General features: G+C 45.5%; 2 protein-coding genes and 1 long non-coding RNA gene across 14 annotated transcripts in view; 1 reads left to right on the plus strand and 2 right to left on the minus strand.

The window, feature by feature from the left end:
* The window catches only part of SUN1 (Sad1 and UNC84 domain containing 1), a 62,041-nt gene extending 57,378 nt beyond the window's left edge, over window positions 1-4,663 (minus strand). For 4 of the 12 annotated variants that reach the window (XM_048865913.2, XM_048865907.2, XM_048865909.2 and 1 more), the window contains exon 1: window positions 42-225. The gene's annotated coding sequence lies outside the window, so the exon portion shown is untranslated. Of the gene's footprint in view, window positions 1-41; window positions 230-4,585 lie in introns of those variants that run through there. The other 8 variants (XM_048865912.2, XM_048865915.2, XM_048865914.2 and 5 more) reach the window with 5 other exon arrangements.
* A 9,697-nt stretch (window positions 4,664-14,360) lies between these two features.
* LOC142073324 (uncharacterized) lies at window positions 14,361-24,986 on the plus strand. Its single transcript, XR_012670135.1, has 3 exons — window positions 14,361-14,436; window positions 18,882-18,927; window positions 24,134-24,986. It is a non-coding gene; the product is annotated as an uncharacterized LOC142073324 (long non-coding RNA).
* The window catches only part of DNAAF5 (dynein axonemal assembly factor 5), a 42,883-nt gene continuing 33,539 nt past the window's right edge, over window positions 17,482-26,825 (minus strand). Inside the window, exons 11-13 of the mRNA XM_048866957.2 lie at window positions 23,885-24,041; window positions 21,280-21,471; window positions 17,482-18,828 (exon numbers count right to left, since the gene is read on the minus strand). Of these exons, the coding sequence (XP_048722914.2) occupies window positions 18,698-18,828; window positions 21,280-21,471; window positions 23,885-24,041 (480 nt within the window). The 3' untranslated portion in view covers window positions 17,482-18,697. The remainder of the gene's footprint in view (window positions 18,829-21,279; window positions 21,472-23,884; window positions 24,042-26,825) is intronic.

Genomic DNA, 26,825 nt, shown 5'->3' on the forward strand with positions numbered 1-26,825 from the left:
ACAGTTTAACAAAAAACAGCAGCAAATGCATGGCATCAAACCTATATATCCAAAATCCTGAGTCATCCGCTTCACATATTTAGAATGATTATATGCTTCAGCATTCTGTTCCGAGGTCCAGCAATCCCAGTCAAAACAATTCAAGGCAAGTTTGCAAGTTGACAGGACATTATTTTCTATTCCACACCACAGAATCCCAAAATGGCTTCCCAGCCTCAACAAAGCAGGAAGGATCAGACTAATCTGATCCAGCCTCTCAAAGCTCCTATTGTCAGTCAGAGGCAGAGTTTGAATTTATTGGACACTGCTACTTTAGCCAGCCCACACATTTAACCCATTAGTTTCTCTCCATAAAAAGGGATCGACAGGCTCACACTTAAAGACCTTGTCCAGTATTTTATTTATAGTTACACACTAACATTGATTTAACTACCATTTTTCAATAAACTTTATACTAACGAAAACACAGAGTACTTGATTTCTAAAATGCATGTTTCAGGTATCTGGCAAAACAATTTGGAAGACCTAAATTTTCACCACTCACCTTTAATTTGTAAAATGAAGAGATAAGCCTGATCCAATTTTCTGCTTTTTATAATACAGCTAAACTCCCACCCCCAAAGACACCAGTTGTAGCCCTATTTAAATTAGCTCTTAATCCCATGACAATGAAGTAGTAAAGGCAGAAAAACATGACAGGTCACAGCATGATTTGTTAGTGTACAGATGCAAACAGAATGAAAGATGTATTGATTACAAGGTTAGCAAACAAAGCTCTCTTTAAGCAGATTATTTGCAAAGGAAATGTTTCTACCTGGAATTTTTTCTCTATTAAAATCAGCAAAGAGTTTCATTTTGACAAGAGTAAATAGTGTCCCCGTACATTAGAGAAGGAACTGGAATGTAAGATTAATTTTTAATTATTTCCCAAACCACTGAAACTTTAACCTTTGAAACTTAGTTCCAAAGAAGTAAAACATATATGTTTACATGGAGTATTTTATACTCCAAGTGTGTGCTTAGATTTAAATTAAAGATATACTTCAAAAGCTATTCCTCCTCCTTCACTTTTAGGATCACAATTTGCAGAATTAAAATATTTTAAAGCATAAAGGACACACTGGACACTCCTCACAAAGCTGTGTTCATGTTGTCACTGTGCATGTGCAGAGCTGATCTTAGCACTGATTAAATAAGCAGTTTACAGTACTCCCTATCCCCCTTTTAAAAAAATAATTATAAAAATAGAAATCTCTGTTGCCCTGGGGAAAAATCATCAGTTTTCAAAAGGCTGTCCCTAAACAACAGCCAAAATATTATTTTACATATTAGCACTGAGAAGGTCTCAAATTTACTCTGTTTGACCTCAATCCTGCAATTGACTCTGCACAGCACCCCATTATCTGTACAGAGCCCCACTGAATTCAATGGGGCTCCCTACAGGGGCATTCCCACATGTAATCAATTATAAAATCAAGACTTTAATTCTGAAACATGTTTCAAAGTACACTGTTAGTGCAAATATTTTAATTTGCACCTTCTCTGGCTAATGGTAGAAGTGAGAAAATGTTTATCTAGGAAAAATTTCATTTCCTCTTTCTGAAATGTTGGTTTGAAAAACAATGTTTGGCATCTGTTGAAGAGATATATTAGTACTTTAACTTGTCTATACATATTTGACAAAACAAATTTCTTTGTTTTTTGTTTTCTTACTAAAACAGACATTAATCATGGCACACATTTAGTGTATTTATGATACATTTAAGTGAAATTGCAAGACTGGCATAGGAAATGTAGCTTCTGGGGATAGTTTAGGCAAACAAATGTAGTTGTCCATACTATAATTTGGCTAGGACACCAGCTTTTATATCCATATACCTTGTCTTCACAACTAAAAAAGGTGGATTTTTACCTCAGGTTAAATAATACATATGAATGGTCCCAAGGTAAAAACCACAGTGAAGACAGGGCACTTTAATCTCCACCCATGACTGACCTTGTGGTAAAACTGTAGTGCTTACCTTGCCTACCTTAACTCACAGTAAAACTGCACTGCCTTCTCTTTACTGTGTTTTTACCTCACGACTGCTCACAAGCTTAATTTATCCCAACACAAAAAAAATCCCAACATAAAAAACACACCTTTTCTTACCCCGTCATCTGATCAAAAATGGTAATGTTGGTTGAACTCTGCATTAAAAATAGTAAAGTGAAGCAAAGCAACTCTAGCAAGCCATGCAGCACAGCACTAACACCATGCTGGGGTACTAGTTCAGGTTAGGATATACAGCAGCAGGCTATCGCTGTTGCTGTGGCTATGTCAACACTATGAGATAGGAGTGTGACTGCCAACTCTTGTAGACATACACACCACCCAGCTAACATGCTAAAAACAGTAGTGTAGCTGCTGCAGCACTGGCAGTGGTCACACAGGCGAGCCGAGCCAAGTACAAACCTGCTGGAACCTTGGGCACGGTTATCCTGTGTCGCCACTGGCCATGCTACTACAGCTCCATTACTACTTTCAGTGCAACTAGCTCAAGGAGAGCTAGTGTGCATATGTTTGTGAGAGCTGGGAATCACACCCCAAGCTCCTAGTTTAGCGGTTACCTGTGTGACACAAATACAAGACTTCAGTGTCCAAGAAAATGTGGCAATTCACATGCAACAAGTTCCTACAACAATGCACCAGATTCTGATTTCTTTCACTTCAGTTTTACAGTGGTTTAACTTCTGTATCTACAGGAACAATCAGAATCTGGCCTAATAAGCCAATTTCCCTAAAGTCTTCCTGTAAGGTTTATATTTCCTATTTCTTAATTCAATGCTGTCACCAACATGTTATATTCTGTCCTGCTAATAACTTTGCCTCTCTGGCTCTGCCCACGGTACCGCCATGCCTAAAATAATCTGATCACAGTTTACACCTACACACATGTAAAGTACAAGCTGTAATAGATAAATGTATTATAATAGCTTTCAGAAGCTCCTGCTAGACTCCATCTAGGAATGTTAGACTCTAGAGCTATTTAACACTGGCCATTTTTCCCCCCCTGGAAAAAAATCCCATTATTGCTAACAGCTCCATCTATGGCAGGAACAAAAAGGCAGCACTAGTGCAAACACACATTGGTAGCAGGGCAAGCTCCTGTAAGGTAGTATGGGCCCTGGCAGGGGGCAAAATGTGCTAACTGGAGGGGAATGGGGATAAGTGCATTCCCCTCCCTCATCCTTTGTCAGCAGCCTCCCCCACATGGTAGTGCAGGGCCCCAACAGTATCTACTCTGCACTGGTGAGGCCTCAGCTGGAGTACTGTGGCCAATTCTGGGTGCAACACTTCAGGAAAAATATGGACACACTGGAGAGAGAGAGTCCAGAGAAGAGCAACAAAAATGAAAAAGAGTTTGATAAATGATAAAATGATAAAAACCCTTTTAAAAGGTTAAAAAACTGGGCATACTGAATCTTGAGAAAAGGTGACTGAGTGAGAGGGGAACCTACTAACAGTCTTCAAACACATTCCGGGCTGTTAGAAAGAGCCCAGTGAGCAATTGTTTTCCATGCCTTTTGAAGGCAGGACAAGAAGTAATGAGCTTAATTTGCAACAAGGGAGAGAGAGGTTAGCTATTAGAAAAATCTTTGTAACTACTGTAGAAAGATAGGTTTCAGAGGAACAGCCGTGTTAGTCTGTATTCGCAAAAAGAAAAGGAGTACTTGTGGCACCTTAGAGACTAACCAATTTATTTGAAAATTGGTTAGTCTCTAAGGTGCCACAAGTACTCCTTTTCTTTTTGTAGAAAGATAGTTAAGATCGAGAAGAGACTTCCAAGGGAGGCTGTGGAACCCCCTTCAGAGGGGGGATTTGAAGAACACACTGGACAAGCACTTGGCCTGCCTGAGTGCAGGGGCTGACCCCAGGGTGACCAGATGTCCAGATTTAATAGGGACAGTCCTGATATTTGAGGCTTTTTCTTACATAGAAGCCTATTACCGCCCACCCCGCCTTCCTGATTTTTCACAGTTGCTGTCTGGTCACCCTAGCTGACCCCTTAAGCTCCCTGCCAGCCCTACACTGCTATAGGTCTAATCACACCTCAGGACCCAGCGGCACCGCCAACGCCCGGGGCACACCCGCGGAGAGGCCGGTTTGGCCGCACAGACGCATCGCTGTGCGCAGCCTTGTTCCCCTGCGCTGCCAGGGCGAGGCGGGGCCGCCCCAGAGCGCCGAGGCGCCAAAGGCAGCTGCCGCCCCTGCTGGAGCTTATCTCCGTGCGCCCCCCCGGGGGCCTCCTTCCAGGAGCGGCAGCGGCGGGGCCAGCAGCAGGTGGCCGGCAGGGGGCGGTAAGTGCTAAGTGGGGCGGGCTGAGGTAGGGGGCAGTGCGTGCCCCGGTGGCGGGGGGCGAGAGCCCCAGCCCCAGCCCCAGCCCCCCCGGGCTAGGTAACACCAGGGGCCCGGAGAGCGCCTCGGGGGGCTCCCCACCATGAGCGCAGCAGGACCCGGGGGAGGAGGGGGTTGGCTGCCTCCGCGGAGTGCGGGGGCCGGGCCGAGTCCCGCAAGGCGAGCGCGTCCCCAGGGAGACGTTACCTGCGCGGGGAGGAGGAACCGAGCGGTGGCGGCGACACTCACGGGGCCCCGGCCCCGCCCCCTTTACGGGCCGCCGGGAGCCACCGCCCCGAGCCACCGCCCCCAGCTCCCGACGCCCCGCCCTAGGCGCCGCGCAGCGAGTCACAGCGACCCCTGGCGGGGCGGAGCGTCCCCACGGCTCCCTCCTACGGCCCCAGGGCGCAGCCTGACACTTCCCACCCCTGGCACCTGGGCACGGTGTGACACCCCCCCCCGTCAGTCACAGCGTGACACCCCTGGCACAGGGCATGGTGTGACACACACCCCCCGTCAGTCACGGCGTGACACCCCTGGCACCTGGGCATGGTGTGACACCGCCCCCGTCAGTCACAGCGTGACACCCCTGGCACCTGGGCATGGTGTGACACCGCCCCCGTCAGTCACAGCGTGACACCCCTGGCACCTGGGCACGGTGTGACACCTCCCCCGTCAGTCACGGCGTGACACCCCTGGCACCTGGGCATGGTGTGACACCGCCCCCGTCAGTCACAGCGTGACACCCCTGGCACCTGGGCACGGTGTGACACCTCCCCCGTCAGTCACAGCGTGACACCCCTGGCACCTGGGCACGGTGTGACACCTCCCCCGTCAGTCACAGCATGACACACCTGGCACCAGGGCACGGTGTGACACCCCCCCCCCGTCAATCACAGCATGACACCCCTGGCACCAGGGCACGGTGTGACACCCCCCCCGTCAATCACAGCATGACACCCCTGGCACCTGGGCACGGTGTGACACCGCCCCCGTCAGTCACAGCGTGACACCCCTGGCACCTGGGCACAGTGTGACACCGCCCCCGTCAGTCACAGCGTGACACCCCTGGCACCTGGGCACGGTGTGACACACACCCTCCGTCAGTCACAGCGTGACACCCCTGGCACCTGGGCATGGTGTGACACACACACCCCCGTCAGTCACAGCATGACACCCCTGGCAGCTGGGCACGGTGTGACACCCCCATCACAGCGTGACACCCCTGGTACCTGGGCACGGTGTGACACCTCCCCAGGTCAGTCACAGCGTGACACCCCTGGCACCTGGGCACGGTGTGACACCTCCCCAGGTCAGTCACAGCGTGACACCCCTGGCACCAGGGCACCGTGTGACACCCCCCCCCGTCAGTCACAGCATGACACACCTGGCACCTGGGCACGGTGTGACACCTCCCCAGGTCAGTCACAGTGTGACACCCCTGGCACCAGGCCACGGTGTGACACCTCCCTAGGTCAGTCACAGTGTGACACCCCTGGCACCTGGGCAGGGTGTGACACCTCCCCCGTCAGTCACAGCGTGACACCCCTGGCACCAGGGCACGGTGTGACACCTCCCCAGGTCAGTCACAGTGTGACACCCCTGGCACCTGGGCACGGTGTAACACCCCCCCCGTCAGTCACAGCGTGACACCCCTGGCACCAGCAATGCTGTGACACCTCCCCCGTCAGTCACAGCCTGACACCACTGGCACCTGGGCACGGTGTGACACTCCCATCACAGCATGACACCCCTGGCACCTGGGCATGGTGTGACCCCCCCCGTCAATCACAGCATGACACCCCTGGCATCTGGGCACGGTGTGACACCTCCCCCGTCAGTCACAGTGTGCCCCCTGGCACCAGGGCACGGTGTGACACCCCCAACCCCGTCGATCACAGCATGACACCCCTGGCACCTGGGCATGGTGTGACACCTCCCTAGGTCAGTCACAGCGTGACACCCCTGGCACTTAGGCACGGTGTGACACCTCCCCCGTCAGTCACAGAATGACACCCCTGGCACCTGGGCATGGTGTGACACCTCCCCAGGTCAGTCACAGTGTGCCACCCCTGGCACCTGGGCACGGTGTGACACCGCCCCCGTCAGTCACAGCGTGACACCCCTGGCACAGGGCATGGTGTGACACCTCCCCCGTCAGTCACAGCATGACACCCCTGGCACCTGGGCACGGTGTGACACCTCCCCAGGTCAGTCACAGTGTGCCACCCCTGGCACCTGGGCACGGTGTGACACCGCCCCCGTCAGTCACAGCATGACACCTCTGGCACCTGGGCACGGTGTGACACCTCCCCAGGTCAGTCACAGCGTGACACCCCTGGCACCAGGGCATGCTGTGACACCTCCCCCGTCAGTCACAGCATGACACCGCTGGCACCTGGGCACGGTGTGACACTCCCATCACAGCATGACACCCCTGGCACCTGGGCACGGTGTGACCCCTCCCCGTCAATCACAGCATGACACCTCTGGCACCTGGGCATGGTGTGACACCTCCCCAGGTCAGTCACACTGTGACACCCCTGGCACCTGGGCACGGTGTGACACCCCCCCCGTCAGTCACAGCGTGACACCCCTTGCACCTGGGCATGGTATGACACCCCTGGCACCTGGGCACGGTGTGACACACACACCCCCGTCAGTCACAGCATGACACCCCTGGCAGCTGGGCACAGTGTGACACCCCCATCACAGCGTGACACCCCTGGCACCTGGGCACAGTGTGACACCTCCCCCGTCAATCACAGCATGACACGCCTAGCACCTGGGCACGGTGTGACACCCCCCCGTCAGTCACAGCGTGACACCCCTGGCACCAGGGCACGGTGTGACACCTCCCCCGTCAGTCACAGCGTGACACCCCTGGCACCTGGGCACGGTGTGACACCGCCCCCGTCAGTCACAGCATGACACCTCTGGCACCTGGGCACGGTGTGACACCTCCCCAGGTCAGTCACAGCGTGACACCCCTGGCACCAGGGCATGCTGTGACACCTCCCCCGTCAGTCACAGCATGACACCGCTGGCACCTGGGCACGGTGTGACACTCCCATCACAGCATGACACCCCTGGCACCTGGGCACGGTGTGACCCCCCCCGTCAATCACAGCATGACACGCCTGGCACCTGGGCACGGTGTGACACCCCCCCCGTCAGTCACAGCGTGACACCCCTGGCACCTGGGCACGGTGTGACACCTCCCCAGGTCAGTCACACTGTGACACCCCTGGCACCTGGGCACGGTGTGACACCCCCCCGTTAGTCACAGCGTGACACCCCTTGCACCTGGGCATGGTATGACACCCCTGGCACCTGGGCACGGTGTGACACACACACCCCCGTCAGTCACAGCATGACACCCCTGGCAGCTCGGCACAGTGTGACACCCCCATCACAGCGTGACACCCCTGGCACCTGGGCACAGTGTGACACCTCCCCCGTCAGCCACAGTGTGCCACCCCTGGCACCAGGGCACGGTGTGACACCCCCCTCCGTCAATCACAGCATGACACGCTTGGCACCTGGGCACGGTGTGACACCCCCCCCGTCAGTCACAGCGTGACACCCCTGGCACCTGGGCACGGTGTGACACCTCCCCCGTCAGTCACAGCGTGACACCCCTGGCACCTGGGCACGGTGTGACACCCCCCCGTCAGTCACAGCATGACACCCCTGGCACCTGGGCACGGTGTGACATTCCCATCACAGTATGACACCCCTGGCACCTGGGCATGGTGTGACACCTCCCCAGGTCAGTCACACTGTGACACCCCTGGCACCTGGGCACGGTGTGATACACACACCCCCGTCAGTCACAGCATGACACCCCTGGCTCCAGGGCACAGTGTGACACCCCCCCCCGTCAATCACAGCCTGAAACTCCTGGCACCTGGGCACGGTGTGACACCCCTGGCACCTGGGCATGGTGTGACACCCCCATTACAACATGACACCCATGGCACCTGGGCACGGTGTGATACCCCCCCTTCATTCACAGCATGACACCCCTGGCACCTGGGCACGGTGTGACACCCCTATCACAGCATAACACCCCTGGCACCTGGGCACGGTGTGACACCCCCATCACAGCATGACACCCCTGGCACCTGGGCATCGTGTGACACTCTTCCCCCCATCAGTCACAGCATGACACTCCTGGTACCTGGGCACGGTGTGACACCCCATCACAATATGACACCCCCTGTTAGTCACAGTGTGACACCCCTGGCCCCAGAGCACAGTGTGACAGTTCTCATCAGTGACAGTGTGACCCCCACACTCACCTCTGGCACCAGAGCACGGTGTGACACCTCCATCACAGTGTGACACCCCTGGCACCAGGGCACGGTGTGACACCCAGAGCCCCAGAGCACAGTATGACACTTCTCATCAGTCACAGTGTGACACCCTCACCCTTGGCCCCAGAGCACAGTGTGACATCCTCTTCAGTCACAGTGTGACCAGGGCCAGATTAACTCTCCTATGGGCCTGGGGCTATTAGATTTTGTGGGGCCCCTATGCACTAGTCTTTTTCCTAATTTAAAACAAAATGATCACAATTATGGCATGGAGGCTGTTAATGCTATACTAAACTCGCCTTTTAATTAGCATAAAACGGTTCTGTGGTTACATTTCAGTCTTAAATCATGTAGAATATAGTTAAGTTAATTCAAAATAGCCTACTTCTTATCTTAGAACAGCTGTTATATTCGTTTCTTTCTGGGAGGGAGTTTGGGTGCAGGAGGGGATTCTGACCTGCGGCAGGGGTTTGGGGTGCAGGGTCTAGGAGGGAGTTTGGGTGCAGGAGGGGATTCTGATCTGGGGCAGGGGTTTGGGGTGCAGGGTCTAGGAGGGAGTTTGGGTGCAGGAGGGGATTCTGATCTGGGGCAGGGGTTTGAGGTGCAGGAGGGGGTGGAAAGCGCAGGCTCCGTCTGGGAGGCGCTTACTATAGGTGGCTCCCGGCCAGCAGCATAGCAGGGCTCAGGCAGGCTGCCTGCCTGCCTGCCTGCCATAGCCCCACGCCACTACTGAACGCGGCCGGCTGCTGGCACATCTCTGCGTACCCCTAGGGGGAGGGGGGACGATGCTGGGGGCAAGGGCAGCATGCAGAGCCACTTCCCTCCTCGCCAGGGTCCTCAGAGACATGCCAGCAGCCGGCCGCATCTGGGAGCGGTGTAGGGCTACGGCATGCAGGCAGCCTGCCTGAGCCCCGCTGCGCCGGGGCCCCCTTAGCCCGGGGCCTGGGCTGCAGCCCCTAAAGCCCCTGTGTTAATCCGACCCTGAGTGTGACACCCAGCACCCCTGGCACCAGAGCATGGTGTGACAACCCCCACCCCAGCACCAGAGCACGGTGTGACACCCCCCATCAGTCACAGTGTGATACCCCCTACCCCTGGCACCAGAACACAGCATGACACCTCTGGTCACAGGGTGATTCCCCCCCTCCCCCGGCATCAGAGCACGATGTGACACCTCCTGTTACAGTGTGATACACTCCCAACCCTGGCATCAGAGCAGCACAGTGTGACACCTTCCCACCCCTGGCATCAGAGCGCAGCATGACACCCCTAGGCAGCAACGCCCAATATGTTTCACCTTGCCTTCCCCCACCTGGGCGCCAGGTTCAGTGTGACACTTCTCTTAGAGCACCAGTACACGGCCTGATACCTACAGCAGGACACTCTGGCCCCTCCAGAAGACCAGTCGACAGCATGCTAACTCCTCCCCAGGGCATCAACACGAGCATGCCATCTAGCCCCACACCATAGACACTGGGCTAAATGTCGTGTTTCATGCCGAATGTTGGTGTCTTGGGGAGGGGTTATACAAAGGAGCAGCTGGAGCAACTGTAAATGTGGCATTACCTAATCTTTGCTTTACATTGTAATGTTAATAGTCTTAATTTATGGGTTTTGCATGTAATTAATACACTTATTTAAATGTGTAGGCCCCAACATCAGCACAGCACTACTAACTATTATCATCTCTCCATTCAGAGGAAAGGCCACATGCTATGACTTTGTTTCCTTTTACCAATTTTTCATCAAAAAAAGACATTACCCTTTAGAGTTTCCTTAATAAAGCTTTTCCTTTTGTGCATCCATTGCTGGATTGCTGGGTGACCTTGGACAAGTCACTTCACCTTCCTGGGCCTCAGTTTGCCCATCTGTAAAATGGGGATAATGACCTTTGTAGTAAAGCACTTAGAGACCTATAGATGAAAAGCATGAGCAAGGTATTACTTTTCTCTTCCTCTGTTGTCTCCATCTTAATTCACTATCTTTTCCAACTAGGTCTATACCACCTTCTTTCCTTTACATTAATCTCTCATCCCTTTTCTCTCATGTGCCTTTTCCTTTAAGTGTTACTAACCATTGCACAGCACACCAAACTGTCCACTGGGATTTAAGACTCAATGCTGCTTAAAGGTTCAGTGCTGTGCACCAGTGGGATCTGATTCTGCCAACATACATGTGAGTAACTTTAAGCTTGTAAATAATCCGACTGAAGCCAATTGAGCTGTTTACACACGTTTACACGTTTTCAAGATAGGTTTGAAATGAGTCTGACTATTTGAATATTTTAGTAATACATTTTCATAAATTAAAGTTGAAATCTGTGTTTGAGTCACAACTTTAAAATCTTTAATCTTTTCAAATGTTTATCGAAAATCAAAATACCATTCTTACAGGCATCTCTGGGTGCGTGTTACCCCTTACAGTGAGAGACCAGAATTCTTTCAAGGCCATCCAAGTGGAAATAACTGATCAGAAAAAATAGAACGTGTGTAGCTTATATTTCTTGAGGAAGGGTATAATTAGGCCAATATTATTATTTACCTATGTGCTCAAGGGAAAATGACTCAGCTTGTTGAGGAGAGACTTGGTGATAAATATAGAAATATGAAGAGCAGGGAGAATCTGTTTCCTCCCATCCCAAACAGTTTCTAGATGCAGAATGTTTGGATAAGAAATGGGCAAAAAGTTCATCCTGGAGAAACAGAGAAGTAGGTTATGAACATAAAGACACTAGGACAGGCCAGATTCATCCCTGGTGTAACTCAATTAAGTCATTGCAGATACACCCAGAAATGAATTTGACCCATTGTTCCTTTAAAAAGTGCCTTGACTCCAGTCATGTATTTTATTTTAAAAGGTTGCTGTATGTAATATTGACATGATTGTATTAAAGCTCTGAAGTTAACACCTAGTTTAATAAAAAATGGAGCAGGGTATTAATAGCTCCCCTCTCCTGTCTGCTGAGGTTCCTTTCAGAAAGCCACCTCTAGTGCCTCATTCTTTCGACTTTCTTCTCTCTTCTCATTCTCCTTCTGCACTGATGTGACACTTGCTTCCTTCTCTTAGTGGGGAAGGGTAGCTGGAGGTTTAAGGGTATTAGACAGTCAAGACCTGGTCCTCAGCCTAAATCCCCTGGGAATCCTCTGGTAGTGTAGAGCTGGAATAGCCAGCTCTGTTGCACTCATTCCTCCCTCCCAGGAGGCTGTGGCCAGTGCTAATGAGAGGGGAGACAGTTGTACTTGGGCCTTAAGCTCAAGTGGGTTCCGAAAATGTGTGTAATATCTGTGTAAAGTGGGAAGAAGTGGGGCCACAGTGAACACGAGGTACCAGGGCCCCTCATTTCTCTGGATGGTCTTGGACTGTGCTGTACTCTGGCAACGCCAAGTGTAGAATGGGCGTTAGGAAACTGTTCCAGCACTCATAGCTGCTCTAACTTGTGCTGGGGTCCCTTTTGTTCACTGGCCAACCCCAGCATCAGAGGAACAAGGGGTGGTGCAGAAAGGTGACTCAGCACCAACTTTGCCTTTGCCCCTCAATTGTGGGGAGACAGCCCTCAGGTTTTAGGGACATTGTGGAGTCAATTTTGGCCAAATATTTAGATTTTGTTAAAGATTCATAGATTCCAAGACCAGAAAGAGCCACTTTGATCAAAAGAAGCTTGTATATATAGTCAGTGATTTTAAAAAAACCCAGAATAGAAACAATTTTAAACCAAATAAACATTCTTCTGAAGTTTCTTGCATCTAAAACAATGCAGCAGTGAGCAAAGTGAAATCAAATGCAAATGAAAGTGAAACTGACTGAGGAATCCACAAAATAATCAACCAGAATAAACAAATAAAGTAAATCAGAGAGTTGTTAGTGATACAGGCAAAGGACTTTGTTTCTTACACCATATGATTCAATTGACAGGGTCTCCTTCTCTGTGCCATCAGTGAAGTCAGCCAAAGGTAATGCTGCTTCAGACCCTGGAATCAGGTCATCAGTGAAGTGGGGGTGCATATCCCTTCAGTGCTACTTTACTATGAGATCCTGCCATTGTCCTGACTTAAAGGGGATTTCAGATTTTAACAAGAAAAGCTGATTACAGATGATGAGGGCTGGCAGAGCAGCCTTGTTCCTGATAGCTCTCTTCTGCTACTTCAGCTCAGTTACTGCTATTGCTAAACTTCCCTGGGGAATTGATCTCAGTAACTGGACACAAGCCTGGTAACTGTCTGTAAGTTTTGTTGATCCTTCAGCTCCCTAATAATAAACACACATTCCAATGGCCATGCTTTATGCCCTTTTTTTCCATATAATTAAAAATGTAAGGGCTATGGCTCCAATCCATCATGTGTCCAAAAGGTCAAGCTCTGACTTGCTGTCCTTTGGAGAAGCTAGCAGTTACTCACTTTCCTACTCTGCAGACCCCAAGGAAAGATTCAATGGATAAAATCCTGGCCCTACTGAAGTCAATGGTAAAACCCTACTGAAGTCAATGGCAATACGTTTTTAGTTAATGGTTATATTTAATAAGACCGAGGTTTGCTCTTTGGGGAACTTATCCAACTCTCCATGAAGCCAATGGGAGTCTTTCCTCTGACTTCTGTGGGAATTATTCAGAATCTCCTTTCTGAAAGTGAATTTCATTACATGTTATAGAAAAAATTCTCATCTAAAAACCCCCTCTTCATTTAAAAAAAATAAAATCAAGAGACGTCAACACACATCTGTGGATATAACTAAACAGCTAATAGGCAAGGTATCAGCAGATAAGGCTGACAAAGCCCAAAATGCAAACAAACAGCTTCAGAAAATCTGCATTGTACCACAATAAACCATCAGAAATTATGTAAGTGTTCAAGAAGAAGTCAGAGTCTGTGGTAACTGCCAGTATGGTTATATTGTCATTAAGGATGGGGTGGGGACGGAGTGCGGCAACACTTCAAGGCAGCCATTTGACATCATAGTACTTGTCATAGCATGTCCTGTCTCTAGAGATCAGCACCAACATGGGCTATGCGACTGAAGTCTCAATGTCTGCCTGGGGTGCTTTACTGTCACTCATTTAATGCCCCAGCTGCTAATTCTACTTCAGATAGCAGGCAAACATTTAAAAGACATCACATCCAATAAGGAAAATGCATGCCACTTACCGAACATTTTCTTTCTTTGCGAATCCAGGTCCAAAGATTCTCCAAGACAGGTCCTGTAGCCAGCACTGCAGAAAAATGCAGAACTAGTTCTCTCCATCACAGGCAGTGCAAGGGTAACCACACCCTCCTGAAGAGTCAGATAACTTTCACAGCCAGGAAAAATTACTCTTCATTGAAGGCTACATTATAAATATTGCCATAAGAAATATCCAAAACCCCTGATAAACCTGAGCAGATAGAGCAGCTGAACTAGCCAAACAGAAACAATTTAATACATTTCAATTGCATCCCAACCAACTCGATAAAAGTTGAATCTATAGACCAGGATTTTCTAATAAATTAATTTTTCAGAAAGGAGGACACATTTTCCCATTTCCCTGCAAATCCAGGTCCACAGATCCTCCATGATGGGATTGTAATAGCAGGATCTGTTTATAGAGAACTTTGGAAACACTGGGATAGATAAAACTAGTAGCACCCCTTATCTCTGAGGTAATCATTTTCATGTGCATTTCTCCTCACTGAGGGACCATCTACTTGGAGCATTCACCATCCAGACAACACACTGGAGGATGTGAGGATGTCCAGTTTGTGGACCATGGTGAGTGTTATACTGGGAGGCTCTGCCTGTCGCTTTAAAAATTTCCTTGTAAGGACCATAGGCATGTTCAGCTCATGAAGCCACCATGGCTAAGAGGGAATGAGCCCAGAAACTAGATGGAGGAGTCAGGGACTTAGCTCTGTAAGCTTTTAAAAAGGCTCTCCTGTGGAAGCCTTGCTAAAGAAACACTTGACATTTGTATGTGCAGCAAATCTTTCCCAAAGTACTCAAGATGGGTGATCGGGCTGACACTTGAGCTTTCGAAGTGACTACTTTGGACACCAAGCTTTGGTCAGCCTGGAGAAACTTTGACTCTTTTTCACTTCCACCAAAGAAGGGACATCTCTCTCTTCCCCCTAACCCAGCATCTCAAGTGAAGCCAGGTCTCAAAATACCCTTTATTTAAACAAAATACAGTGGTAAAAATACCTGCTCAATATCTACCCGGTTGCTGCCACTGGTAGAGATAAAGAAGTCTGAACTTTGCCATTGTAGATGCATTCTTAAGAAGTTGTATCTTTGGCACAGGAGTTGCAACGTGGTTGCATTATCTGGCAGGTCTTTAAGAAAACTTTACAATTAGAATATGGGTCTGGGCTGATGCCTGGGAAACAGAACTTGGTGTATGCTGCAGGAGACTGTTTGGTAGTTTGATACATTTCCTTGGCTTCTGAAGTTTCAGTATGGCACACAAGTGACATATGCTTTAGTAGGATAGTTGTATAACTATGTCACAGCTATGTGAAATATGCCATCCCACGTACATCACACCTCCCTTTCCACCTTCAAATAGCATCTGATAACCCTCCTGTTCTACAATCTCTCTCCACTCACTGCTCTGTGTTTGTATTAAGCTAATTCTTTTAGAATCTAAGCTTTTCAGAGCAGGACTTCCTTTGACACATTTTACTTTTTATATAACACACTGTATGCTTACAGCACTATGTAAATAGGAACAATAGAGCTGGGCAAAAGTATTCCCAGAAGAAAAATAGTTGGTGTCGGCATCAGGAAAAGTCACAGCGAATCACCACCAGTCCTCCTCCAAGAGGAGCTCAGATACTACAGCGATGAGCATGGTATAAGAACCTATATAGAACAGTTGGATCAACTGTTTAGTTTTGAAGGTAGTTTCCAGAAGAAGGGGGAGGAAATAAATTTTGGCTTCTGCATAGGGAAGTCTAGTGGATGGAAAGTGGAACTTCAGTTTAGATTTCTGCTTGAGCGCGCATATGGTTTAGGATTAGAATTTTCCCATGTCAGAGGAGGAGTGACCAAGATACCATTCATTCTATGGGGAGAGACAGGGGAAGGAAGCAGCTAGTGGATTCTCCAGTCCCTTTTGTTAGATTCTTACAGCTATAGGGGCCTACCCTATTTTCATATGCAAATTGACTTCAGTGTGCATGTTTGTACAAAGGAATGGGAAAGTAGAAATAAGAGCTAACTTGTCTGTTTCTGTTATTTAATTCAGATATTTCTTTGATGAGACCTTGTTTTTGTTTGTTTACGACCTGATTTTGCTAGTTTAAAATGGTAGAAGAGGTTACTGTCTGCCAGAAAAAAATCTACCTTCAAAGCACATTTAATTAAGAAGTTCTTAATAGCTAAACTGAATGGACACTGACGATGGTAGAATGTGAATGCAAATTATTGTATCTAAGGCTTGTACTCATACCAGTCAACAAAGTTGGTGAAAATTACACTGTAGTTTTCCTTTATTTTTCAATGCAATTAAAAATACTTTATTGGCATAATCAGCTTCAAAATCTTTGCTAAAGAAACCTGAGGTATCTTTCAGAGTGGTCCAGATTCTCAGCTATACGCTTTTGTGCTTCTCTGATCCATGAGGGCTGCCAGTAGCCATTTTGGTCCCCAGCATAAAACAGAACATCCTCAAGATTGCTGTACATCATGACAACTTGTGATGGTCCACAGGGGCTGTTGCACTAGGTGGTAAGTGTCAGAATACAGCTTGCTCAGATCATGCCTGTGGCATGCCCACACTCTGCCCCCATGCCAGGAGTTGGCCCGAAAAGCATGGCAGAGAGCTGGTTACACACCTCTATAACCCTGCTTCTCAGCCTCTACATTAATTGCCATAGTCTTCTACTTGACCATCCATACCCTTCCTCCACCTCTAGCTCACCACAACATTTACAGCAGCTGAATCTGGACCCAGCAGTAAATCAGTTTATATTTATAGACATTCAAGATACTTTGAAAACATTGCTATATACACAAATGATAACAGCTCTGTGCAGCGTGGCTTGGGCTTTAGCTGCAGGTAAAATGCAAAGGGGTTAGGGGGAAATAAAACAAGGAAAAATCTGCACCCTGCCAATTTAAGACATATGCACCTTTGCATAAACATATTTCCCTGTACTATGGGCCAAGGCAGAATCTGGTCTACAGCTCAATTCGGTTTGATCCCACCCCCGGGTAATTAACAAAAGCTATTTGCTTCAACCAGAGTGTGGGGGTGAACAAAATCTCTTGGAGGCAAGATGGTCAGTTTCCCGCTTCCATCTGTTTCCTGGTCTGGGAGTGTCCGTAAGTAAGTTTCTTCACTAGGTTGGGAGGATAAGGAACAAGAGAACCTTCTATTCCCCTGTGGGGCTTTCCCCCAGCCTTATACTGCCTCCCTGGTTCAGGCCTGATTCAAAGAGATTCCACTGTCTTCAATGGACTTTGGAACATACCTTATGTCCTTGCTGTAATGAGTCCCTAGTTAACCCCTTACTTGCCTACGTTAATCAGGAGAAAAGCCCCTCACAAGCTGTTTTAATTATTTATCTTAATAATTTCCACACTAGCTACTCCTTCCTAACCACCCCAAAATAATAAAAATAAAAAGGCACTTCTCCTCCAGGCCAAGAAAACAATATGAATGTGGAGTGTGTAAGCCAAGCCATTTTGGGAGATGAGCCTAATAACAGAAAAATCTTCAGTCAATAACAGGAACGTTTTTAGAAACCAAGGCCCACCATGGTCTTGTACTTTGTGTTAATTTCACTCCATAATACTGTAATTCACAGACAAAGACACTGTAAATATAGTTTTTAATTATACAGCTCAACATACAGAAAGAAACCATATTGTATGCACTAAAAAATCTAAAAAAAAAAAAAATCAAACCGGTTACCTAAAATCAGATTCAACACAATCTGGTTTGTTTAAGGCACTACAGTGTAAACAATAAAAAAAATACAGACGTAATGTAATTAATGAGTACAAAAATAAAAATACTATTGATCTAAGTATATTTTTGTAACAAAAGACCATTGTTTTTAATGTCATGTAAAATCCTTAATTCCTTGTCGTATATTCCTAAATATATTCTCATTAAATTCTTCTCTATTCAGACAGTGCAATACAGTGACAATACGAAGCATTTTTTAAAAGTCACATGTGCTCAGAATAGTACAGGCTCATTTTGTATACTGCAAGAAGTAAACATAGTACAAAGAGATTCAGTCGATTTACAAGTACTGTGAAAAAATACACTTTTTCCCCTCTGGGTTAATGGTTTTATTTTAAAAATTGCAAAATGTGATGCTAGTTACAATGGAGGCATGTTGGAAACGAAGGGTCCCATTCTGCAAATGCTGCCAAGTATGATGCTTATGTGACTAATATACCTTTAATTTGAATAGCACTGCTCTAAGAAATAAGCTTGTCACTTTGCTGTGTTAGCTGGGTCAGTTGCTCTGCATTTAACTAATACAGTACTTTAAGAGCATCAGTACACAAAATGGTGTAAGATTCTGTTGCTTGATGCAATTTAAATTATGCATGGATAATTATGCATGGATAATTCCCAGAGCTGGAGGCACTCAGCAGCTTGCAGGATTGAGGCCTACATGAGCTTCGCTAATTCAATTTTAGGCCTGAGGGTACATTACGTAGAGGTTAGTTTGTAAAATAAGGTAGTTTTCTCAAAAATACATATTGTCAGATAGATTCACAGAGAGCATTCTTGCCCCAACCCAAATACTTTCAATAAGGAATTAATTAAATTAAAACATTCTGTTTTGTATTACTAATTGTAAGTATGCACAGTCCTGTTGAAATTGCAATGCAAGATGTCAGAGTGTGTTGATTTCACTTTTAAAGATGACACTACTCTATTTGCAAAAGAGCCACACAACTATTGCTCAACTTATTTTATTGTAGAGTTGGAAATGAGGCAATTCCAGTTCATATGAAGTTCAAACAAGGCTGTTTTAGAGACAGCGTTGCCACTCCTGACTCAGAAATTCTACTCCCCACGTGACTGAATGTGCTGTAGTAGCTGATTGCAGTACGCTGGAGTTCGATGCTTATGTTCAACTGCTTCTATTTCTTTTACCAGTAATTCTGGATATAAAACACTTCCTTCTTTTAAAACTTCTGTAAAAGAAGAACATACATTCATAATAATCAAAAGATCTGTCCTTCTCTAGATATGCTTCAAAGTACCTGAAACCTGATCTGGAAGGACATTTAGAGGTGAGAAACTAATATTCAGTCTTTATGCTAATTTAATCCCTGTACTCTTTAGGGCTGTCCATAAATTAAACAACACATTTTCTGGTGATTTTCAAGACCCATTCCCACCCCTTGTAACACTGAAACAAACATGGAAAATTAAGGACCCCTCTCAATGCATGATGTAAATTATGGACAGCCCCTTTGCTGATATTGATATTTGCAATGTTGATAACCATCTGCTTGAAAATGGACTGAAAGTACCAATTCGTTTCACGTAGACCACAAAACAGCTATCATACGGTAGTATATTGCAGTGACTACTAACTTCTGACAGATATGAGGCAGTGACTTAGTGGTGAAAAGTTCTATATCCCATTACATTTCCCTAATCCATCGAGTTACTGAAAGGTGTAAGCAAACAAGGGAAACCTGGACAAGCAACCAAACAAGAACATTACAGAAAAAGCGTAAACAAGGCAAGACTGTTGGGAAACCAGAAGTCAAAGAATCGTGCAAAATGCAAAATCACAAAGATCGGACAAGCAAAAGTTCTGGAAAGGAGAGGCTCAACAAAAACAAGATATGAAAATGATATACAAGAACGTTAAGTTGTATGGCAACAATTAGGCCAATGGTGTGAGCAGTAAACAAGGCTACCGGTGAACTGACAGCAAATGCTGAAGATGTGCTGGAAATATGGAAGGAGCATTTTGACAAAGTGCTGAACCCTGTAGTTCATCCAGATACAAGCATTCTATACAAACTAGACGAACAGGACATCTTAAAAAGGAGAATGGATATCAGTATTGAACCACCATCAGAAGAAGGACTAGAAAGAGCAGGGAAGCAGTTAAAAAATGGGAAAGCTCAAGGAACAGACAATATAACAGCTGAGCTGCGAAAAAAGCCAGCGGGACAAGTGCTATCACAAGATTTGGAAAAATATACGAGAAGGTATGGGAACAAGAGGAGATACCGGATGATTGGCTAAAGACAATACTTGTGCCAATCCTGAAGAAAGGAGATCCTACCAGTCTGAATACTTATAGAGGTAAAAGCTTATCATCAGTGCTGGGAAAAATCATGAGGAAAGTAATTAACAGATTAAGGCCAGTTTTAGAGGAAATAGTAGGTGAGGAACAGTGTGGCTTCAGACCAGGCCAAAGTTGCACGGATCAGATATGTTCCAACAGTTGATGGAAAAAAAGTGAGAATGGAGACTAACGATGTTTGCTGTTTTCATCCACAGCATGTAGGCATTTCATTCAGTTTGGAATAAAGCACTATGGAAAGTAGTAAAAGCATATGGAGTCCCAGATAGGATAATTGCAATTATAAAAGTTATGTACGAAATCTCCTCTAGTGCCGTGAGAATTGGTAAAAAATTAAGCAACTGGTTCAAGTTGAAGTTTGGTGTAAGACAAGGCAGCATGGAATCACCATGACTTTTCATCAAGTTCTTAAACTGGGAATTAAGAATGTTAGACAAGTTTGAGGGTGTGATATTGGGTGATCTAGAGTTAAACTCATTAGCTGATGCAGATGACACCTTTGAATTAATGAGGATACTCTTCCTTACTTTGGAAAATTGGTGTAGTCGACTTGGACTTACAATAAATGCCAATGAAATTAAGTGGCTGCATCTTCAAAAGGGACAATAGACAAAATGGTGAAATGCAGCAGCAGTGAAACTGTAGAACAAGTAAAATCATATGTGTATCTAGGAAGCTTGATCAGTGCTGAAGGATGAGGTTAAAAAGAGATGTGCTGCACAGAAGTTCATGAAATTATGGACTGATAAAAACATGTTGGTACCAAAGTGAAAATTTATCAAACCAGTATATTAACAATATTACTCTAATGAAGCAGCTGCATTAAATGAAAGAGACATCAGAAGGCTGGAGGCAGTAGAAAGGAGAGTTGTTTGGAAGATGGCCGGTGTAAAAGTGGAATGATTTTAAAATAAATGAAGAAGTTAGATGGAGAGTAGGGTGTAAAAGCAGAGTATGGGATTGACTGCAATTCAAAAGATTACAATGGTGTTGACACTGTAGAAGACAAACTGAAGATATGGTGCCAAAGAAAATAATATAACACAACCAAGGTCAGTCTGACCTAAAGGCCAACCATTGACTAGATGGTGGAACTTCGTATGACGAGGTATGACCAGACTGGGCTTAATGGAGGAACAAGTAGTGGACAGGAATGAATGGTGTCACTAGTGCTTCCTGTGTCTGTAAAGATGCTCTGGGATGAAAAGAAGCGATCTAGTTTCCAGAGAGGACAAATACACCCACCCACCTATTTGTATGCAACACTGAATATTCAATCTAAATTGCTCATTAAACTATAGCTCCTTCACTGACTTACCTAAGACTGCCCGTTGGATGTTTTGGTCAGGGTCATCCAGATGAATCAACAGTTCTCGATAAAGAAACTCAATATTACTTTTAAGTATAGATTTTTCATCATCATTTCTTATACATTTAAACCAGTTAGTTAAGGCTTGAGCAGCTGCTAGTCGTACATCATGTGCAGCATCATCCAGCCGCTTTAAGAGTTCTAAAAAGAAGCATACACATAACTGAACAAGTAACACTGGACAGATGTGAGAAATTATTAAAAAAAAATCTTCAAATTGTTTCTTCTTCTTTTATATTGCGAGACACTGCAAAATACAAATGTACTTCACGATTGTTAAAAGCTAAAGTTTATAATGTTGTTTCTGTCACCCTTCTTTGAGTTCCTGGAATATATCAAATACACTATACCAAATAATCACGCACTATATCATTATTTGATTGTTACTGATTTAGCTGATTTTTATTTAAAAGCAAATATCCGTAAAGATATTATGAATTTATACTCATGCATTAAAAAAAAATACAGATGGGAATTTAATTAGAACTTGAAGCATCAACACTTGTTTCAGAAACATATTTGACAATTATTGTTATTTGAGCTAATATTGTATATTAAATTACTATGAGTTTGAGACTATCTATGGGACTGAGGTATTGCATTCATGGAGTCCAATAGGATGTGACGAGGAAATCCTTTGATAATTGTTCAGTGATAGTACTGATTATTTATGCCTATAAAATGCGTTGCTGGTTTCCTGCTGTGCTATGTGGCAAACACATTAATGACAATGGCGCCCTACTTGGAAAAAAGACATTTAAAATCACCATTCCTGATACCCACTCCCCAGCAGATTGTGCTGAGGACCATTTAGTTCAGCACTTAGCTACTATGCTGATGGGTGCTATAGAAAATCCTAAGAATAGTAAAGCTATTCGACTGCATGGAGTTGCGTGTTTTTGTTTTTTTTGTTTTTAAATACAAGTGCACATTATCTATTCTTCCTGGCTTTTTTTGCATGTCCATCTACACATTTGTCTGTATAGAACATTATTACCATTACTCTTTGAAGTGGAGTCTACTTATAGCATTACCTCATGGTGTGCTGTCAGCATGATTTTGAACAGTACTGGCAAAAAACAGAGCACAGCTACTGTTTGCATAATTTATTTCTGTTCTGCCTGCACTAGAGTTAAAATTAGGATTGCCAAGTTTCTAATCGCACAAAACTGAACTCCCTTGCCCTGGCCTCTTCCCTGCCCTGCCCCTTTACTGAAGCCCCACTCCTGCTCACTCCATCCTTCTCTCACTCTCTCCCAGCCTCATTCACTTTTACCAGGCTGAGGCAGGGGTGAGAGAGGGGGTGCAGGCTCTGGGGTGGGGTAGGGAGTTGGGGTGCGGGAGGTGGTGTGGGCTCTGGGAGGGCGTTTGGGTGCAGGAGGGGGCTCAGGGCTGGGGCAGGGGGGTTGGGGTACTGGAGAGGTGTGGGGTGCAGGCTCTATGAGGGATTTTTGGTGCTGGAGGGGGTTCCGACCTGGGGCAGAGGGTTCAGGGTATGGGATCCACCTCAGGCGGCCCCTGAAGTGGCTGGCACGTCCGGCTCCTCGGTTCTTGGCCAATGGGAGTTGCAGTGCCAATGCTCGGGAGCCTGCCTTTAGCCCCACTGATCGGACTTTTAGCAGCCTGGTCAGCAGTGCTGACCGGAGCTGCCAGGGCCCCTTTTCAATTGGGTGTTCAGTGGAAAACCGGATGCCTGGCACCCCTAGTTAAAATGCACACTATTTGGTGCCATCTAAGTTGGGAATGATGCAGATGAGGAGCAGGCAAGTCTTGAAGAGGAGAGGATACTATAGAGTAAGGTTCCATCTAGTGGGCAAACACACAATAGCACTATGATGGCTTTAGGTTTGATTCTGCAAAAATTTTATGCATGTTCTTCACTTTACACACCATTAAGTAGACCCAGTGACTCCAAGTGAAACTATTTAAAGCCGGTAAAGTTAAGCACATGTGCAAGTCTTTGCAGGATCGGGACATTAGAGTGCAGCCGGTCAAACAAAAATGCTGCCAAATGCACAAAACTGTACAGCCTCTTCCCAAAGTTTGTATGTTTATGAAATTATTAGAGGGAAAAAAATTACCCATGAACCCCGATAAAATACCAGATCAAAGAATGCAGAAATAGCCTTCCTTTAGATAGTGCATGTGTACAGGACAGTGAAGGAATGAATGGCTGGGAAAGCAATTTATTCACTCAGGGTAACACTTACCTCTATGTAGAGAGCCAGCACAAGCTCTATGCACTATTTACATTTCACTTAAGCTATGCCTAGGCCTCATACTGGCCCTGTACACAGGTTCAAGGCTAGAGGACACCATGATAGAAACTGCAGAAGGGCTAGACCAATGGTGAAAAACGTCTTAGGGTCAGCCTGTGACCTGCCTAATGCACCAGTCACATATTTTTCAGGCTCAAAGAGCCTAAAACCCTGCTTTAGGTGAAAATGCAAATGCAATGTTAGCTACAGAGTTGCTGACATCTCCTCTATAAAGAAGAATTAAAATATTATTTTAAATTCTAAGAATATTTACAGGATTTAAAAAAAAATCATACCAGGATAAATGTTGTTGAGTTTATCTAGATCAAACTGCTTCCCACAGATGTTTAAAATAACACTGACAATACGACAAGCCATTAATCGAGTCATTTTAGAATCTTCATCCAATGTGGCAATTACCTGAGGCATCAGTGCATCTTCTAGTTTAAAAATCTACAATCAATAAAAAAAAGTCATTAAAAAAATAGTAGCTTTTCATGCAATCCCTTGCAATCCGTGTACTAAATAGTTATTTTAACTTTCAGGAGATCTGTCAAAGATGCTGTCTACTTTAAAACCATTTTTAAAAAGCCAATTGCTCGCTAATATTTATAATACTACTTCATTTGTGCTCTTTTATTTTTTGGATTTCATTCAGCATGGAGAATGAAAATAGATGAGCAGACCAGTCATTTGATGAGCACTTTCGGGGAAACATGCAGTTGAATCTTGTGTAAGGGGCAAAGGCATATGTTTAACTTGCTTTTGTATATTTTAAAAAACATTTTGGTAAGATGAGGATTATTTTTGTACACTAGCACATACCGCTCATGATCTAAATGGAAAATTTAAATAAAGGCCTTTGTAATACAGCATGCCTGCAGTTGAATTTCATATTTTTGTCTTTTGTAATATGTATATTCTGTACTGCATATTACTGTAGCAAGGTACAATGGTCTTGATGCAGCAAAACACTTAAGCATGTGCTTAATTTAAGCATGTAAGTAGTCCCTTTGAAGTCAGTGGGAGTGCTTATGCATGTAGTTAAGTCTGTGCTTAAGCATTCTGCTGAATCAGGGCCTATCACAGAAACCCCTCGCCCCCGAAATTAGGTAGTTTTAATAGCACTTTTAAGGTCACTTGTTTCTTTATTTTAAATAGCAATTCTTTATAGTTAATTAAATGTTAAACAGAATGAGGGAGGGATGTTAACGAGACCAATAGATTAACTGTGGCCCATAGTATTCTCAACGTGACCTGCACCATAAGCATCCTCCTCTTACAGTGAACTGTATAAAAAGCAATGTGATTCAAAGATGCCACTTGGACCTAGATGAAGCTTTGCCTACACCTGTTCCCTTTTCTCAGTATTCGTCCAGAGGTGATAGAAAAATAATAAAAGACAAGAATACTCTATGTGAGTTCATTCGCAAGCATAGTGATTGTTTGGTTTCACCCACATAGTTGTTACTGGGACATTTGATGCACTGGACTAGGTACACCACACATTTTGATAGGCATGGGTAGGACCCCAGAATCTCGAAAGGTGTGTTGTGGAGGGTACTCCTTCGCATCATACTCTGTGGTAACTGAGTGCCTGCATATGGACAATACATTTCTTGGTTACCCCACACTGGAAGCCATACAGAGTGAAAACAATTACAACTCATATTTGATGGGGTCCACTTCCTGATATAAAAAAAACTTTCCTGAACCTCCCATCCCCCAACCTCACCAAGTTCAGCATCAGAAGCAAGCTCCCCACAGAGCAGGATACAAGAAATCAAAGTGACACCAGACCCTGCCTGAATAACAGAAAAAAATCTGCAGCCATATCTCTACTCTACGAAGATCAATACCCCGCTAACACAGCTTTCAAAATGCATGGGTCTGATACATGCCTCTCATAACATGTGGTGTACTTCATCCAGTGCATCAAATGTCCCAAAACAATTATGTGGGTGAAAACAAACAAAATCACTATGCTTGCAAATGAACTCTCATAGGAAAATGATGAGAGACAAAAACACCATATCACCCGTGGGTGAATACTTTTCACAAATTTCAGAGTAGCAGCCGTGTTAGTCTGTATCCGCAAAAAGAACAGGAGTACTTGTGGCACCTTAGAGACTAACAAATTTATTAGAGCATAAGCTTTCATGGGCTATAGCCCACTTCATTGGATGCATAGAATGGAACATATAGTAAGATTGTATATGTGTATGTATATATATACACACACACACACACCCCTAGATAAGTTGGAAGTTACCATGTGTCATAAATATAAAGGGAAGGGTAAACCCCTTTGAAATCCCTCCTGGCCAGGGGAAAGCTCCTCTCACCTGTAAAGGGTTAAGAAGCTAAAGGTAACCTCGCTGGCACCTGACCAAAATGACCAATGAGGAGACAAGATACTTTCAAAAGCTGGGAGGAGGGAGAGAAACAAAGGGTCTGTGTCTGTCGGTATGCTGTTCTTGCCAGGGACAGAACAGGAATGGAGTCTTAGAACTTTTAGTAAGTAATCTAGCTAGGTATGTGTTAGATTATGATTTCTTTAAATGGCTGAGAAAAGAATTGTGCTGAATAGAATAACTATTTCTGTCTGTGTATCTTTTTTGTAACTTAAGGTTTTGCCTAGAGGGGTTCTCTATGTTTTTGAATCTAATTACCCTGTAAGATATCTACCATCCTGATTTTACAGGGGGGATTTCTTTATTTCTGTTTACTTCTATTTTTTATTAAAAGTCTTCTTGTAAAAAACTGAATGCTTTTTCATTGTTCTCAGATCCAAGGGTTTGGGTCTGTGGTCACCTATGCAAATTGGTGAGGCTTTTTTATCCAACATTTCCCAGGAAAGGGGGGGTGCAAGTGTTGGGAGGATTGTTCATTGTTCTTAAGATCCAAGGGTCTGGGTCTGTAGTCACCTAGGCAAATTGGTGAGGCTTTTTACCAAACCTTGTCCAGGAAGTGGGGTGCAAGGTTTTGGGAAGTATTTTGGGGGGAAAGACGCGTCCAAACAGCTCTTCCCCAGTAACCAGTATTAGTTTGGTGGTGGTAGCGGCCAGTCCAAGGATAACGGGTGTAATATTTTGTACCTTGGGGAAGTTTTGACCTAAGCTGGTAAAGATAAGCTTAGGAGGTTTTTAATGCAGGTCCCCACATCTGTACCCTAGAGTTCAGAGTGGGGGAGGAACCTTGACACCATGCAAACTGCTAATTAGCCTCTCACAGTTT

The sequence above is a fragment of the Caretta caretta genome, chromosome 10 (assembly GCF_965140235.1).
Source record: "Caretta caretta isolate rCarCar2 chromosome 10, rCarCar1.hap1, whole genome shotgun sequence".
Classification (NCBI taxonomy): Eukaryota; Metazoa; Chordata; order Testudines; family Cheloniidae; genus Caretta; species Caretta caretta.